Source organism: Silene latifolia, chromosome 6, assembly GCF_048544455.1.
Source record: "Silene latifolia isolate original U9 population chromosome 6, ASM4854445v1, whole genome shotgun sequence".
Taxonomy (NCBI): domain Eukaryota; kingdom Viridiplantae; phylum Streptophyta; class Magnoliopsida; order Caryophyllales; family Caryophyllaceae; genus Silene; species Silene latifolia.
Window position 1 is genome coordinate 80,847,994 of NC_133531.1, and position 16,571 is coordinate 80,864,564.

Genomic DNA, 16,571 nt, shown 5'->3' on the forward strand with positions numbered 1-16,571 from the left:
GCTCATGTCCCATACTATGCAATAGACCGTAACACAAACCCTCAAGTTTGAGCTTGGATAAGCACAGTGTTGCTACATGAGGCTTTAATATCCAGCAGCTGCGGAAAAGACCTACAAGGACAGGAAAGCAACTGCAAATGAAACCATTTAGAATTTAGATCAAGGGAAGGGAAGGGAGATGAGCAAATTCCATTATTTGTATTTGTACTTGGGGATATGACAAAATACCAACAGTTTACGACCCTGTTTTTAAAACTAAAACTTGCTGAGCTGAACCCGAGTTAAAATGAACTAAAATTGAACTAAACCGAACAAAACTTGCAAAACCTGACCGAATTTAAACTGAAATCAAGTCTGAAAGAAGTGAATTTGCTTTAGGACATAAAAGCATCAACATTTGCACCGAGATCAGTTGTTAAACAGGCGCCCATTTTATTGATACATGTAGAAAATAAATACTATAAATAAAATTTATAGAAGTATGTTTCAGAAGTACAGTTTATGATCCAAAAACCCAATCCTTAAAATACAAACCATAAAAAACTACAAAAGGGAACACATTCTCAAGTCCCCTGTTTCTAAAAAGGGGACACCTAAATTATGAATAGATGACATAAAAAACAACTTTCTTTTATGGTTTTTCAGGGATTACAGAGACACTGAATTCAATAATCCCTTCACTTGACAATCAAATAACCCAACGTATGTAAAAAAAAAAAAATGAATAAAACATTTCGACGACTTCTTTCTCTATCTACATAATACAAATCGAACTGTGATTTCTTCCTGCATTACCACAGGAGAGTATATCTCAGGTTCTTGACATTCGAGCTTTGTTGGATTACTCTTCAATGTCCATCAAAATTCTTTTTCTGTACTAATTACAATCCAACCCACAAACTTCGAGCACAATTCCACCTTTGGGTGTGAATGGATTGACTCGCACCCAGAGAAGAGAAAAGATCGAAGCAAGTAAGATAGACCAAACAATGATGATGGTTGGGAGCCCGTTTTGTTTTCCCATCATACCCTTGAGGAAAGGGTATAGATGCATAATCACCCACAAAGCGAAGAAAAGTCTTCCAAAAAGGGGCCCCCATGATTCATACCCGTTATTGATAGCATCTGAGACCCCGACAATGACTCCAATCACGTTTATGACGAGCAAAGTCATGGGCGGGATCAAGAGGGTCGTCCATTTGAATAAGTAAAGGTCTGAGAATTCACCGTCATCTGCTGCTTTGGATGTGACGGTGAAGTTGGTGTTAACACCAGCAAGAACCTTTAGAAGACCCTGGAAGAGGGCAAATAGATGAGATGATACTCCTCCAATCACCCAAAACTGTTCATTTCTCCACCAATCATCTATTTGTACATGTCCCCATCGCATTTCAAGAACACTTGTCACCGCAATAGAAATAAAGAGGGCCATGAAGAGGATACTGGCATAGCTGCTAATCTGTAAATGATAATGCAAATCAGTATTAGACTCAAAAGCATGGGAAAGTTGGAAATAGAAGAGAACGGGCACTGTATAAAGCACTTTGGCAACATTTAGGTCGCATGTTTTTTATACACGGAAATGCAGAACTCTCTCTCCTTGCTTTCAAGGGATCCAGTGCATTGGATAAAAGAAGAAACAGAAATGCATGATCCGATAAGCGTGCGTGCGTGTGTGACTCCACTATTCTATGAAAAAAGCTTGTGTTTTTGGTTTGAAATAAAGTTTCCAAGTCGCATACACATGTCTGAGTGTTGGGTGTAGGATACAAGTACACGAAAATATGAAAGGCCAGAGTAACATAATTACTATTTTGCAAGTTAACTGATGTCAATAGCCTGAAATTACCTCGGGGACAATAAACTTCCCAGTGAGCAGACAAACAGCGGGTAGAGTACAATAGATAAGCAGCGGGACTGAAGTCAATGGGTATACAACGGAGTTGATATAAGAGAACCGCTCCAGTGGTTTGAGACCAGAGTTATATCCATACCATATTGGACAATGCCTACTTAATAAGATCTCAACAGATCCCAAGGCCCATCGAAGAACTTGGTGAAGACGATCTGAAAGATTAATGGGAGCAGACCCTTTAAATGCAGGCCTTTTTGGCATGCAGTAGACAGATCTCCATCCATGACAATGCATTTTGAAACCAGTCAATATGTCCTCTGTAACTGACCCATAGATCCAGCCAACCTGAATTTAACGCAGGTTAATATTTTTTCGTGTGTCGAAGTTCATTGAAGATTCAAATTGTAAGTATACAATACCTCTTTTCCCCAATCAGTTTTATCCTCGTAACCACAGCTAATGACATGAATGGCCTCCCTCAGAAGAGACGCTTCATTTACACCTACAGCCATTCCACCATTCTCCATGAGCGTTGAAGCTATAACGACCGGAGACTGACCATATTTCTTCTCGAGTTTCACTTGGGGAATAATAGCTGCCTTCTCACTTTCAATTCCTGCAACAAGTGTTAAGGGAAGAGGATCAGCAGGCGTTAAAAGTGCAAATATCAGATGGGACGATAAAGCTCCTTTCAGTTGCGTTAACATAATGCACATTTGAGGTACTTATGATTTGGGTTTGAAACCTGCTACCTACTAGCTCCCGCTACTCTATAACATAAAAAAAATTCCTTCAGAAAATGATTTCAATTTTCTGCTCCTTCAGATTATGTTTTCAATTTCATCTCCAATACGTTTTCTGGCATAAAGTCATTGATATACATCCCTGAGAGAGCATGAATTCAAATGAGTGAAAGATAGAACTCCCTTTACCTTCAATTCCTTCCTCAATGTTTTCAAGAGCATGTATTTGTGGCGATGTTTCGTAGTTCTTAGTCTTCTTTTTGCTGTCCTTATGCTTGGTATCCTTAGTTTTTGCTTTCCGATTTTTCTTTCTAGATCCGAAACAGCAACAGAAGAAGCACCATTTTGGCCAACAGTTACAGGTCTTGCCTGGAGTTTTCTTTTGTTTTGGGGCATCATGTCCATAAAGGGCTTGCCTTCTGAAGACACAACCTGTCCCAACATAAATGGGTCCTTGAATACCATCCAAACCTTTCATGTTGATCTATTCAGGAAAACAAAACGGCAAAAAATATTATTATGCTTTCTAGAGTGGATTATGCAACTACAAATTTGGAGGGATAGAGAGAGGGGCATACATCAAAGAAAACGACATTTCGGTTAGAGTAACGATCATGCCTATCAATGCCATCGAATCTCTGAGGGAATTGAACGTAGCAAATCTTCTTTCCTGAGATAGGATCCATAAGGAAGCACATGGCTTCACGAAGAGCCTTACTGTTGTTGATGTAGTGATCACAATCCACATTCAGTAGGTATGGTGCATTTGACAAAACTGCTGAAACTCTTATCTGAGTTACACAAGAATACGATCAGATTATATAAATACAATGACGAATCCTGGTTGTTCTAGAGAAAGAGAGATAGAAAGAGATAAGACAAGAAAAGAAGCCAGAAAAAGACTTGCCAATGAATTCATGGCACCGGCCTTTTTGTGATGTTCAAAACCTGGTCTCTTCTCACGAGAAACATAAACAAGTTTAGGCAGCTCATTTCCATCCAAATCCCGCACTCCATTTTGACCAAGGAACACCTGTTATAAAATAAATATATCATGTGTTTATCAACAAGGAGCAAAACCATGGCTCCATTCCAAAATTATTGTGCACATTTAACATTAATTTCCAAGGTTAGCAAAGTTGGAGTGGAGGGATTTGGATGAGGAGAGAAATGGAGGGATCCATTTTCCCTTCTACAAGCCAAATCAAACCTCTCCAACATAGGTAAGATTTTGACGAAATCACATAGCTCCATTACGCTTTAATTACTTGCTATATTTTGTTCTGGATCATAAAGTACAATAGCTCACTAAACTGGCTGCGTTTCTTTTATTCAAGAACGTAAATATGCAATGTAATCTTAGTCATGATTTGTGAAGACAATTACTTTCAGTGTCATGTACAAGAAAGTTGTAATTATTAAATATTGGGAGACTTTATCACATCGGAGCAGCAAAGTCAAATACGAACAATAAAAATGAAATGGATGGCGTGATTTTTTGTCGAAATAGAGAAACACAAGTTAAATAAATTACCTGAATCATTCCAGGGTGATCCCTCACATTGTTTCCAGGCCATGGGGTTCCATCCTGCATAGTCCAGCCATCCTCTGGAACTTTTGTTGCCATGGCAACCAAACCATTTATCCGAATTTTAAATTCTTCATAATCTCTCTGAAATTTCAGCAATCAATCAATTATGCTGATTTCTCAAAGTCAATAGTCTAATTCACATTCCAAAGTGGGAAAAGAATGTTGAAACACTATAGCTACCAACCTTCATGGCACGACGCTCTCTGACAAAAGCAGGATGCACTTTATCTTTCAGATAGTCAACCTTCATTGAGAAATACCATTCAGGTGCACGTGGTTCAATTTGGTACTTCTTGCAGAAAGGAACCCACTTTCTTGCAAACTCGGATGTTTCAGAGAGGGCTTCAAACGTAAGCATGGCAGCTCCATCATCTGAGACGTAGCATGAGACCTTGTCGATAGGATAGTCCACAGCAAGAATAGAAAGGACTGTGTTTGCAGTAATAAGTGGAGGCTCCTTCAAAGGATCAACAGTAGATACAAATACATCCACTGGGGCTAGCTCTGACTGTTTGCCTTCTTTTTCATACCTGGCCAACATTTTGGCAGAGTTTAGCCCAGACTGAGACAAACAAGTGTACAACTGATTATATGAGAGTTGAGATGGAAGAAGAGCAGGACGTCATACCTTAAGGAAAGCCGGTCAAGATAAGTTTCCCGCTCAATAGGACACCATTTGGGAAATTGATCCAAAACCCAAGACACAGCAAACCAAATCTCACAAATGACTGAGATTAACCACAATACAAATGCATCATTCACTGGATGGAGAATACGATACTGAAAGAAGAAGCCCAGAACTGCAAGACGAAGAATAATAACTATCCGGTAGGGATTAATCTTGCTTGATGGAATCGGTACTTTCCTCGAGAGTGGTTGCCTTCCTTCATCCGTCCTTCAAGAATAGAGAGAGTACGTGAGATGGGACATTCATGTGGAAATTTACAGACAAAGGCAAAACAAATAGGTAGTAGGCTCCATGCATGTATAAAGCAATCAGCCATCATTCCATAATCATGACAATGGTCCTTTCATTGATTAGATCAATACATTCTCTATGTCCATCACACAAACATGAAGGATAGCACAGAAACAAATCATGTCCATGAAGGTGCACCCATTCTACAGTTCCGGCATTTCAGAATTCTGATCAAGCATACTCCAATTATCACCCGTAATTCCACCACAATGATACATGTAGCATAAAAAACTCGTTTGTCCTTGATGATTCTTCACTAAATTAGAATAATGTCACATGAACTACAGCACAGACTTGTTGAACCTCCACATTCCTTATTTGTTTAACTTGCATATCATTTTTAGTTAAAAAGGTACAAGTGAGTGGAGTCATAAAGACACTATAGCACTTACAGCCTTCAGTTAAACCATTATATATTTACTATCATCACCTCACAATTACCTTTATTATAACTGTTAGTCCAAAATGTTTGATGAGATAATTGTATAAAACTCCTTTGATTTAATGAAAAAGCCTCCTAGCCAAAATTTATTGTTTATAAGCCACAACCAGAAAATTCAGTCATTTTCATGGACAGCTTCATTTCAACAACTAGTTACAAATTACGAATTTATACTAAATGTAGCAACTAACAAGTGCTTTGAATACGTAATAAATGATGGTCATTTGTTCCCAGCTAAAGCAGTCAATTTTGTCATAATTTTATAACAGCAACCAGCAATTAGTAACTGGCAATCAAATCAACCATGAACGTCAACAGCTTAAAACTGCTACGCAGAAAGCCTGAAACACCCATATAAAGGATACTTTTAGTATGTACCATAATCAATTGTAGGGGAATGAGCTTCTTTAATACCTCTACGAAAGAGACTTTTTAGTCAATACCATAATATATTGTAGCGGCAATGAATGGTGCAACACCGCATCACAAGACACTTTTTTTTTACCAAAAAAACTAGCTAAACAAACTATTGACAAGAAAAATATGTAGTTGAACAAATGGAAGGCGGCCAAAACAACTTACTTTGGTAGATCAGGATCATCGGGTTCTCCTCCATCATATCCACCATTCTCCCCCTGATGCTTGATCATTTGCAATTTTTCATTCTGCCTTTTTCTCCAATCTTCCATCCTATCCTTCCAAGCAACACTGCCATATCCATAAAGAGCCAGGTCTTTCTTGGGATCCATCGGTCTAGGTGGCACTGAATATTGAATAATAGCAATGAAATTGTTCACATTAGCAATGACCTACAAATTTTGAAAATAAAAACAGAAAAAAGTGGCTAAACAGTGGTTCACAGATCTAAAAAGAGCTTACAGGACATCGAATCAGAATACGGTGCAGGATGGACTTTATTCGCACGACTCATAAATGATGGGACTAGAGCATGTTTGTCTGGTGAAATCCCGGCATCCTTTAGCAGAAACACAAGTCACAGCAATGTCACAAAAAGCCCAATAAATCAAGAGCGAAATTATAAAGAAAAAAAAGATATAAGATCAATTATACCTCATGTCCATAGGTCAGGAGAGGGATTTCTGTTGCAAGATCCAATTCTGCTGGAGTTGTGAAACCAGATGCGCTAGAAGGTGCCCGGCCAGCATTAAGCCTACCGGCAAGCATTGCCTCAGCAATCTGATGTGGATCATTCGGGTCCCTGAACTTGCTTGCATACTTGAGCTCATTTTCTAAATCATCGATCCCATCCTCATCATCATCACCCTCAACTCTCGGACTTCCTAAAATGCAGATGCACCATAATTTTAGCACATCCAACACCTCAACCAACAATCATCTTATCAACACATCTATGCAGCAAAGTAAAACCATTTACGCTTACCTTTAAGACGTTTGTACCGAGTTCTGCATTGAGGGCAAGCTTGATTGCCCTCTCTTCTTTCATACTCATAGCAAGGTCTACACACAGGAAAGGCACACTCATTGCAAGCGACAAATGGATCGCCATTATCTTCACAAACCTCTATCTCATCTCCACAAATCTTACAATTTTGTCCACTCAATTCTTTCACAGATGTCACCTGTCACAAGTTCATTTCACACTAACTTTAGAACATACATACAGATCTGGACAACCTCAAATCAAGGAAAAGCAAAGATTAAATTTCCCAATTCAAAGATAAAAAAGCAAGTTTTAACTGAAAATCAGATTAAAAAGCATCAGAATTGTCACAAAGAACTCAACTTTTTATGAATTTTTCAACAAATCTGGAACTAATTATTATAAATTAGCAGACTGTGAGTCAAAATGCAAGTCAAACTACAAATTACAACTTAATCAACATTTGAACTAATCTCAGCTCATACCTTTTTAATAATTAAAGTAATAAAAACACAAATACAGTCCAATTAAGTATATAAATCACTGAATTAAGCAAAAGGGTAGTTCATAATTTCAATAATAATCACTAAAACATCATATTTAGAGTAAATTACTCAGATCCCATAAATTAACAAATAAAATCAATTAATTCAGCAAAAAATTAATAAAAACAAAAACTTACTCTTCCAATATCTTCAGCATTGATAAGAACAAACTCATTTCTGTTATGGGAACCAGCTACAAGCCTTCCTTTTGTAGCCATTTTTATTCCTCAAAAATTGAATTAAGATCAATGCAATACTACCAACCCAGATTTATTCATCAACAAATATTACAATTAAATTAAAAAATTTATATAAATTTATTAATTATAATATATTTATAATAATAACAACTACACTATCTTCCTCCACACTCTCTCTCTAAGTTTCTTCCACACAATCATTCATTGAGAAGAACAAGAACAACACAAACATTAATGACTTAAAAGTAGTGAAAGAGAAGAGGGAGAAAGTTTAGTGTTTTTGTAGAGAGAAGATATAACACAAAAAAACACAAAATATAAATGAAATAAATGGAATACAACCCACAATTATAATACTCAAGTAGTATCAGTAAAATGTGGGCTCAGATTATTAAAAAAAATTAAAAAAAATAATTAAGTAATAAATTAATTAAATGAACAAAACAAAGATGTGGGTCTCTTTCAAACAGTGATTCTTTACTTCACTGTAAAACTACAGAAATTTAGATGAGAAAAAAAAATGATTTTGATATTATATTTGAATACCCTTTTGGCTGAATTTTTCTGGGTATGAATTAAAAAGTAAGATTTGTAATTAAAAAGATGAAGATTAGAGGGAATTAAGTAAGGGTTTAAGAAGAAATGAGGAAATAAAAATAAAAATAAAAAAGATTTTATTATTTATAAAAAGAAAGGTTGAATCTTGAACGCGTAAGACAGAAGGGACAAGAGAGGAGAAGGAAAGTGACAGATAGATAAAGAGAGAAGTGAGAAGAGAAGTGATTTATTTCCATGTGCATTTACATTTTTATTTTTATTTTTTAGAGAGAATAAAATATAGGAAGTATACTAGTTGTATTCTAGTAAATCACAGATCTATGTGTACTGTACTTGTAAAGTTGTGATGTGGAAAATGATTTAGTTCCTCACTTAATTTGACCTAGATAGGAAAAATGCATCAATTGGGTGGGATTTTTTTTGGTTTTTCCATTTTCAATTTGATGGATTGTGACATTGGATCTAGACAAATTGGTTACTGGTAGTATAAAATTTTGTGATTTTTAAATTTGTACGGAGTAATTTTTTACGTTAGAGAATAAGGTACTTTTTTCTTTTGGATGAAATTATCCGAATCAATTGAACTTAATGGAATTGAATCAATCAATCGAATCAATCAACCGAATGAAATAATAATAAAAACATTATATTAATAATAATAATAATAATAATAAATATTATAATAAAAATAATACCAATAATAATAATAAATATTATTATAATATTATCCATTAATAATAATAATATATTAATATAATCTAATAAGATATATAAAAAATAAATATTAATATAATAATAAATATAGTAATAATAATAATATATTAGTAATATAAATGATAACATTATTAATAATAATAATATAATATATTAATAATAATAACTAAATAATAATAATAATAATAATATAATAATAGGTCTAATATAATAACTTATTAACATAATAATATTAAATATAATAATAATAATAATAATAAATAATAATAAATATGTGATTAATAATATTAATAATAATGAGTATATTAATAAAATAATAAATATTAAATAATAACTTATTAATATAATAATAATAATAAATATGTTATGAATAATATTAATAATAATAAATATATTAATAAAATAATAAATATAATAATAATAATAATAATAATAATAATAATAATAATAAATGTATTAAATATAAATATAATAATAAAAACAATGCGAATTAATTATTAATATATATAATAGTAATATAATAAATATAAAAATAATAATAATAATAATAATAATAATAATAATAATAATAATAATAATAAATACATTAATATAAAAATAATAATGATATCAATAAGAATAATAATAGTAATGTTGAAATAAACTAATATGAATCGAATCAATCGAATCGAATCGATTCGAATCGAATCGAATCGAATCGAATCGAATCGAATGGAATCGAATCGAATCGAACTTATTAGAACTGAAATTAAGTCCAAAAGAGCAGGGCCTAAGTCATTTAGTTGATATTTGGAACCCTATACGAGATTTTCATGTTTGTCGAAAATATATTACTCCCTCCACACACTTATTTTCATCTCATTTCAATAAAACACTCTTCTTATATATTAGAGAAATTGGGTGAAAATGAATGTGTGGAAGGAGTACAAGTTTTATAAACTTTTGCTTCTCCAAGAAAGATTAAGGGTGAGTTTGGATTGAGGGATTTGGGGGTAAAGGAAAGGGAGGGAGAGTAAGTGATTTAGAATCCCTTGTTTGGATAGAAAATAAGGGTGGTGAGAAATGAAGGAGGAGGGATTTGGAGGGATCCATTTTATCTCCTCCAAGGCAAATCAAAATCTCTCTACAATAGGCAAGATTTGGAGGGAAATTGTATCCAAACACCAACACCCCATTTCCCCTCCCCTTCCCTTCTTTCCCTTTCTCATCCCTCATTCTCCCTCCCCTCGCTTTCCCTCCACTTTTGTTATCCAAACACACCCTAAGGGTGTATTTGGATAGTAAAAATGGAGGGAAAGGGAAGGGAGGGGAAAGGAGGCACTACTACAAATATAGGCAATAACAACGCCCCATTAACAATGCATATTAACACATTATATGTAATACCGTTGTTAATCAGGTTAGTATATTTTGGCGCAATTCTATGAAAAGTAATAACAACGGTTATTTCTTTAAAACTGTTGTTATTAGTAATCACAACGGGTTTCATTTTAGAACCGTTGTTAATAGTTGAAAAGCAATAACAACGGTTATTTTTTTAAAACCCTTGTTATTACTTTTAACAACAATTTTTTTTGCATATAACCCTTGTTATTACTTTTTACAATGATTTTTTTTGCATATAACTCTTGTTATTACTTTTAACAATGGTTTTTTACATATAACCGTTGTTATTACTTTTAACAACGTTTTTTTTTTTTTATATATAACCCTTATTATTACCTTCGCACCAAAATATTTTCACTGTGGGACAAACCGGATCCCTTATGTTTCTTTCCCTTTCTATTCTTTATTCATTTTCAACATTCACATCTTCAACTCCCTCACTCTCAAAAACAAAACCCCTCACATAATACTCACTCAAAACCCACCAAATCACCCCCAAAACACTCAAAAATTCTCCCTAACTCAATTTTACATACTTATAGCCCACTTTTCAACTTTCAAAACTACCAAAATCACTCAAAATCGACTTTTAGGAACCTAGGGTTTTAAAAAACCGGGAGTAAGAAATTGATTTTTTGGTTTGATTTTCGCCTTATTACCTCGATTGTTAGGTATGAAATGTTAACTTACTCGATTTATTTGTCAACACAAAATCTTAATAATCGCACATCTATTTTAATTCCCATTTTACTGTTGTTTAACTAACCCTTCTTTATCTCACCATCGATATCACTCTCCCCTTTATCAATTCTTCATTTTACACTATCAATTACCTTGTTAAATTTTAGGGTTTTGTTTGATTTTATAAGGATCTCATCTTTCAGTGTATCCATGAAGGGAATCAGATCTAGAGGTATTCTTTCTAACCCTAATTTCTTCGCCTATTTTGATTTTAAAATCCCTGGTGCCTTGTTGAATTATAAGATTCGTTTGATATTTGTACTTCTTTTACCGTTTTGCATTATTCTTATACTTGGAAATTTGTACATTGTAGTCTTGGAGTCTTCGGGGTAGTATGCTAATATGCTCAGCTGATTTAGAAGGTCAAACATGGTGGAAATTTGTACATTGTAGTCTTTTACCGTTTTTCTTGCCAGGTAATCTCACTCTAATATATGGGCTCCTTATTTAATGATCATATTGTTTGGTGGACATGAAGCTTTTGTGTATACTATTGTTCGATTATAGATGATTAATTTCAGAGGTGCGTGAAATGGTATGTATTCCTTCATTTTCACGAAGATACTAACATGTGACCTCTTCATTTTCCTCATTTCAGCGGTATTACCTAGCATTGGGACTGTAACATATGCTCTTCTTCAGGTTAACATCTTAAATTGACCTCTTCTTTAGAGAATTAATTGATAGCTTTTTATTTGAGAAATTGATCCTGCAGGTAGTAATCACTACTGCTGGAGCAACTCTAACTGACAAAACAGGACGAAAGCCAATTCTTTTGGTAATTATCACTACTTTTTTTCACTAGAATTTATGTTGTTCATATATATTTTACATATAGTGCAAAGTTTTTAATTCCTGAGGATTCGCAAGACTCGTAATATTTTGTCTTTGGAATGTTATAGAACTATTTAGTTTATTGTTGTATATCAAAAAGTCTTTCAACTATAACTAATTTGACTCGGTAATTTAGTCCACCCCCAATATCCATTATGGTTTGAATCTTCTTCCAAATTTTATGAAATTGAGATGGATCAATGTTGTTTGTGTTACTTCAGTTTCAAGTGTTTGGGTTCACGACTTTTAGTTTTATGGCTAAAGATGTAATATATGCTTATTTTTGGCTAAACTCGTGAAATTTCTATGTTGTGCTACCTCACTTTCTTCTTTTTGATTTCTCCTTTATTTCCAATTTCTGCTCTATTCCTCGATTTTTGCTAGTAAACATTCATTTTATGTTGTTTGCAGGTTAGACTTTTGGTGATTTTTCATATATTTGCCTCAGGTATCTTCCTCCTTTGTTTTCCCTCAGCTTATTGCTTTCATCCACTTCTCATATCTACGTAGGTTTTCGTTTTTTATTTCCACCATCTTAACTTAAATGTATCATTGTAGATTTAAATTTGAGAGTGTCAATTGAGGAGATGAAGGATGTTAATGAGGTGTAGGCCACCAACTATTTAGGGAATACGTAATGTTGAGTAGTCTATTCACTAAGATGGTATTGTTATGTTGGATGTGATGCGAGATCAATGTAAGTTTGTTGGAGTTGTATTGTTGAGTAGTCTATTCACTAAAATGTGTGTGCGTAGTAGTGGAGTTGTAACTCTCGGATGTAAATGAATGTTTGAATTGTGGTTTTAATATTTTGAGAAAATCGTTGTGCTAGTGCATAAAACTTTGCAGGTGTTTAATTTTAGGTTAATCAATTTGAAGTGAGCTTTTGTTGTATGTTGATACTGCTGCTGTTGTTGATACAGGATTTTGAATGCACTGATTTTTTTTTAAAAAAAATTAAAAAAAATAAACATCAATAACAACGGTTATATGCCACAAAACCGTTGTTAATATTCACTTTTAACAACAATTTTTTTTAACATATAACCGTTGTTATTACTTTTAACAACGATTTTTTTTAAATATAACCTTTGTTAATAGTCACTTTTAACAACGGTTTTTTTTATATATAACCCTTGTTCTTACTTTTAACAACGGTTTTTTTTAAAATAACCTTTGTTATTACTTTCGCACCAAAATATTATTCGCACCAGTCACTTTTTTGTACAACGGATAACACCAAATAACAACGGGTGTTAACCGTTGTTAATACTTTCCACAACGGTTTTTGTCTAAAATAATAACCGTTGTTAAAACCTTTAACAACGGCTCAAACAACAACGCCCGCTTTTTTCTATAACAACGATTAATAACCTTTGTTGTCCCCTATATCTGTAGTAGTGAGGGCAGGGAAAGGGAGAGAAGGGAAGGGGATGGGGAATGGGGTGTGGGTGTTTGGATACAATTTCCCTCCAAATCTTGCCGATTGTGGAGAGATTTTCATTAGGCTTGGAGGAGAGAAATTGAATCCCTCCAAATCACTCCTCCTTCATTTCCCTCCACCCTCATTTGCTATCCAAACAAGAGAATTTAAATTCTCTACTCTCCCTCCCTTTCTTTTCCCTCCAAATCCCTCAATCCAAACACATCCTAAGGGTGTGTTTGGATTAGGTGGTTTAGAGGGAAAAGAAAACAAGGAAGAGTAGCGGATTTAAAATCCCTTGTCTGGATAACAAATGAGGCTGGAGGGAAATGGAGGGGGAGAGATTTGGAGGGATCCATTTTATCTCCTGCAAGGCAAATCAAAAGCACTTCACAACAGACAAGATTTGGAAAGAATTGTATCCAAACACCTATATCACATTTGCCCTCCCCTTCCCTTACCTCCCTTTCTCTTCCCTCCTTCCCACTACAAACAAGTACAGTTCATAGACTATATATCTGAGGTAGTACCTCTTATTATTTATTTCCTGAGTTTTATTTTAAAGTTTTTGAGTTCTGCTTTAGTATAAAGTTTTTGAGCACATTTACTAAAATATTACACTAAAAAATATAATATTGCTCAAAAATTATATTTATAAATGGTAATATGCTCAGAAAAAATGTGTATATGCTCAAAAACTATAAGGTTTGAGGTATTACCTCACATCCGTAATCCTTTTTCTCCAAACAAGTATGGATATCTACCTCCATACCTCCATGGATTTACACTCCACTCCAATCCATTCTAACACTTTGAGTTTCTTCTTTTCTTCTTTTTAATATAATAGATTAGACTTTTTATCCATTTTACAGACGAGTAGGTCTCTTGAGATACGGAATCTCAATAATTTATTATGATAGTTACAATTTGAAGTAAAAATAGTACAAAAAGTCATAAGATGGTTATGCATTACCCCGTATAACCTAAAATAGTTGTACATAAAAAAGTACAATCTACGATAAAAATAAGTATGCTTCTTATGATAACCTAGGTAACACCGAAAAGGGACACAAGTCGGACACGTGAGTACGTGACACGACATTTATGAAATACAGGACGGGGCCAAGTTTTCTAAATATTATTAAATTTATATTTTTATGATTATAAGAGATAGGTTTAGGTGAGTCCACCATTTTAGTTGAGTCCCTAAGTCCTATTTGTGGACAGCGGGCCGCCCACGGGGGCGCTTGGTGAAGGGGCTCGAAAACAAGCGTTTGCATTTTGTATGGAGTCGCCACCAATTTTTATGGGAAATTGGAACCGTTCGAATACCTCGTGTCATGTCAAGACACAAAGTAGTGACATGAACACTAAGCAATCGTTACCCTTAGCATTCTATGTCTAGAATGACTCTCGTGGATGCCAATGAACACGGGTGCTCACGGATATCTGGAGTAAGGGGTGAGGGTACGTATTAGGAAGCTCTTTTGATCGAACACCTAATCCCGCCCGCCTCGATAGCGGCCTCTACTAATGATTAGGGAAGTTATTCGTACTTGATATACTGTCGGCTATATGCATGCAATGCAACACCCATAGATTAATCCTAGCATGTGAGAATTAGACTAAGTCGGTTGACATGTAATTAGCAAACAATTGGGTCGAAGTTGGATTTAATGTTGATTACATGTGCAAACATACAAACAATAGAAGCAACAATAACGATAAATTACAATAATGGAAATTACATTAATTACAATGGAACAGGCCATTTATGTCGAAAATACCGCTAAAACGGATGATTTGATAAAAAAGAATAAAAGAATAAAACAAAGAAATACGAACAAGTCAGAAGGTGATAATACGATTAATAGTTAGTTAATACGTAGCTAATTAAACTAGGTCAAGGCGAAAAGGAGTTCGGGGACGAATTCACCTGAACAAAAGCAGCATCGCGCCCTTTGGAAGAGGCGCAGCAGCGATTCTTTGCGTCTGTTCAAGGGTGAGTTCGCCGCCGTGGCGAATCGCAAATCGTTAATGTTAATTGATAAATTAATGGATTGATTACGATTTTAGACTCGGATGAAAGTTATTAGCAGATTATTTACATATGATTGAGGTCATAAAACAGTAAAACATGGACGAGACGGAAATAAGATGGATTAATTATGTGAAGGGTCGATGTTAATGAATGATTAATCAAACTAACTAACTAAACGAATTATTAACTAAACATGATGAATTGACGATGAATTAATGAACAAACAGGTGAAAATATATCAACAATGAATCCCAGAAACTCAACATGAACGAATTGAATTTCTAAAACCCGAATTGAATTTAATGACGAAAACCCGCAAATATTGATTATTAGGGATTGGAGTCGGATTTATGACGATTTAAACATGTTAATGACGATGGTTAATATACATATGAATTATTAAACTATCATGTGAACGAATTAACAGACTAACAAAACAAAAGAAATTAATTTGATACGAATTACAGAGGACGGAGGAAGAAGAAAAGAAGCAGGAACTGCGGCAGCCTCACGAAGAGGCGCAAAGAGTGCCGCGCTCCTTCGAAGAGGCGCGGCGGTTTGCTGCGTCTTTTCTCGACGTCATCTCCGGAAATCCGCAAAAAAAGGTTTTAAAGACGGTTTTAGAAATCGGTTTTAATGGTGTTTTCGACATAAACCTTACAATTGTTATACAATAATTAAAAATACAATAAATAAAAGAAAGATTAATACACCCTCAGACTTACATGTTGACGGAACGAGAAGAACTAAGAATATCGATTAGTGATGCTCGACGCGAATGCAAGGAAAGAGTGCCCTCGTAAGAGGAAAACGATTTAAACAGATTGATTAATTAGATTGATTGAGTGTAGTGGTCAAATTGGTCGGTCATGCAACGGAGAGGCCGGTACCGGAAGATCCGAGCTTACGTGGTCGGAAGTCCAAGCACGTAGGCGCCAATTAGTAAGAACAAAGTCTAGAATGCAAAGGGAGAAGAGAAGGGCGGACACTCGCGTGAGAAATATGAGGAACGAAAGCTCCTATTTATACTAATCACGCGACGGAATTATGGTAAGACTAGGACACGGAAGGAAAGATCCGGAAATAACCGACTTAGGTTAAACGCGGAAACTTGGAC

General features: G+C 34.7%; 1 protein-coding gene across 1 annotated transcript; it reads right to left on the reverse strand.

Annotated features, from left to right (window-relative positions):
* Positions 1–447: 447 nt before the first annotated feature.
* LOC141586928 (cellulose synthase A catalytic subunit 5 [UDP-forming]-like) lies at positions 448–8,484 on the reverse strand. The gene is made up of 14 exons (XM_074408335.1): positions 7,695–8,484; positions 7,013–7,211; positions 6,682–6,911; positions 6,490–6,586; positions 6,193–6,373; positions 4,818–5,084; positions 4,374–4,719; positions 4,133–4,270; positions 3,506–3,631; positions 3,177–3,389; positions 2,788–3,082; positions 2,275–2,471; positions 1,850–2,200; positions 448–1,459 (listed from the first exon to the last, which is right to left on the reverse strand). Exons 1-14 carry the CDS (start codon positions 7,773–7,775, stop codon positions 878–880), a joined length of 3,303 nt encoding a protein of 1,100 aa, XP_074264436.1. The 5' UTR covers positions 7,776–8,484; the 3' UTR covers positions 448–877.
* Between the last annotated feature and the right edge of the window lie 8,087 nt (positions 8,485–16,571).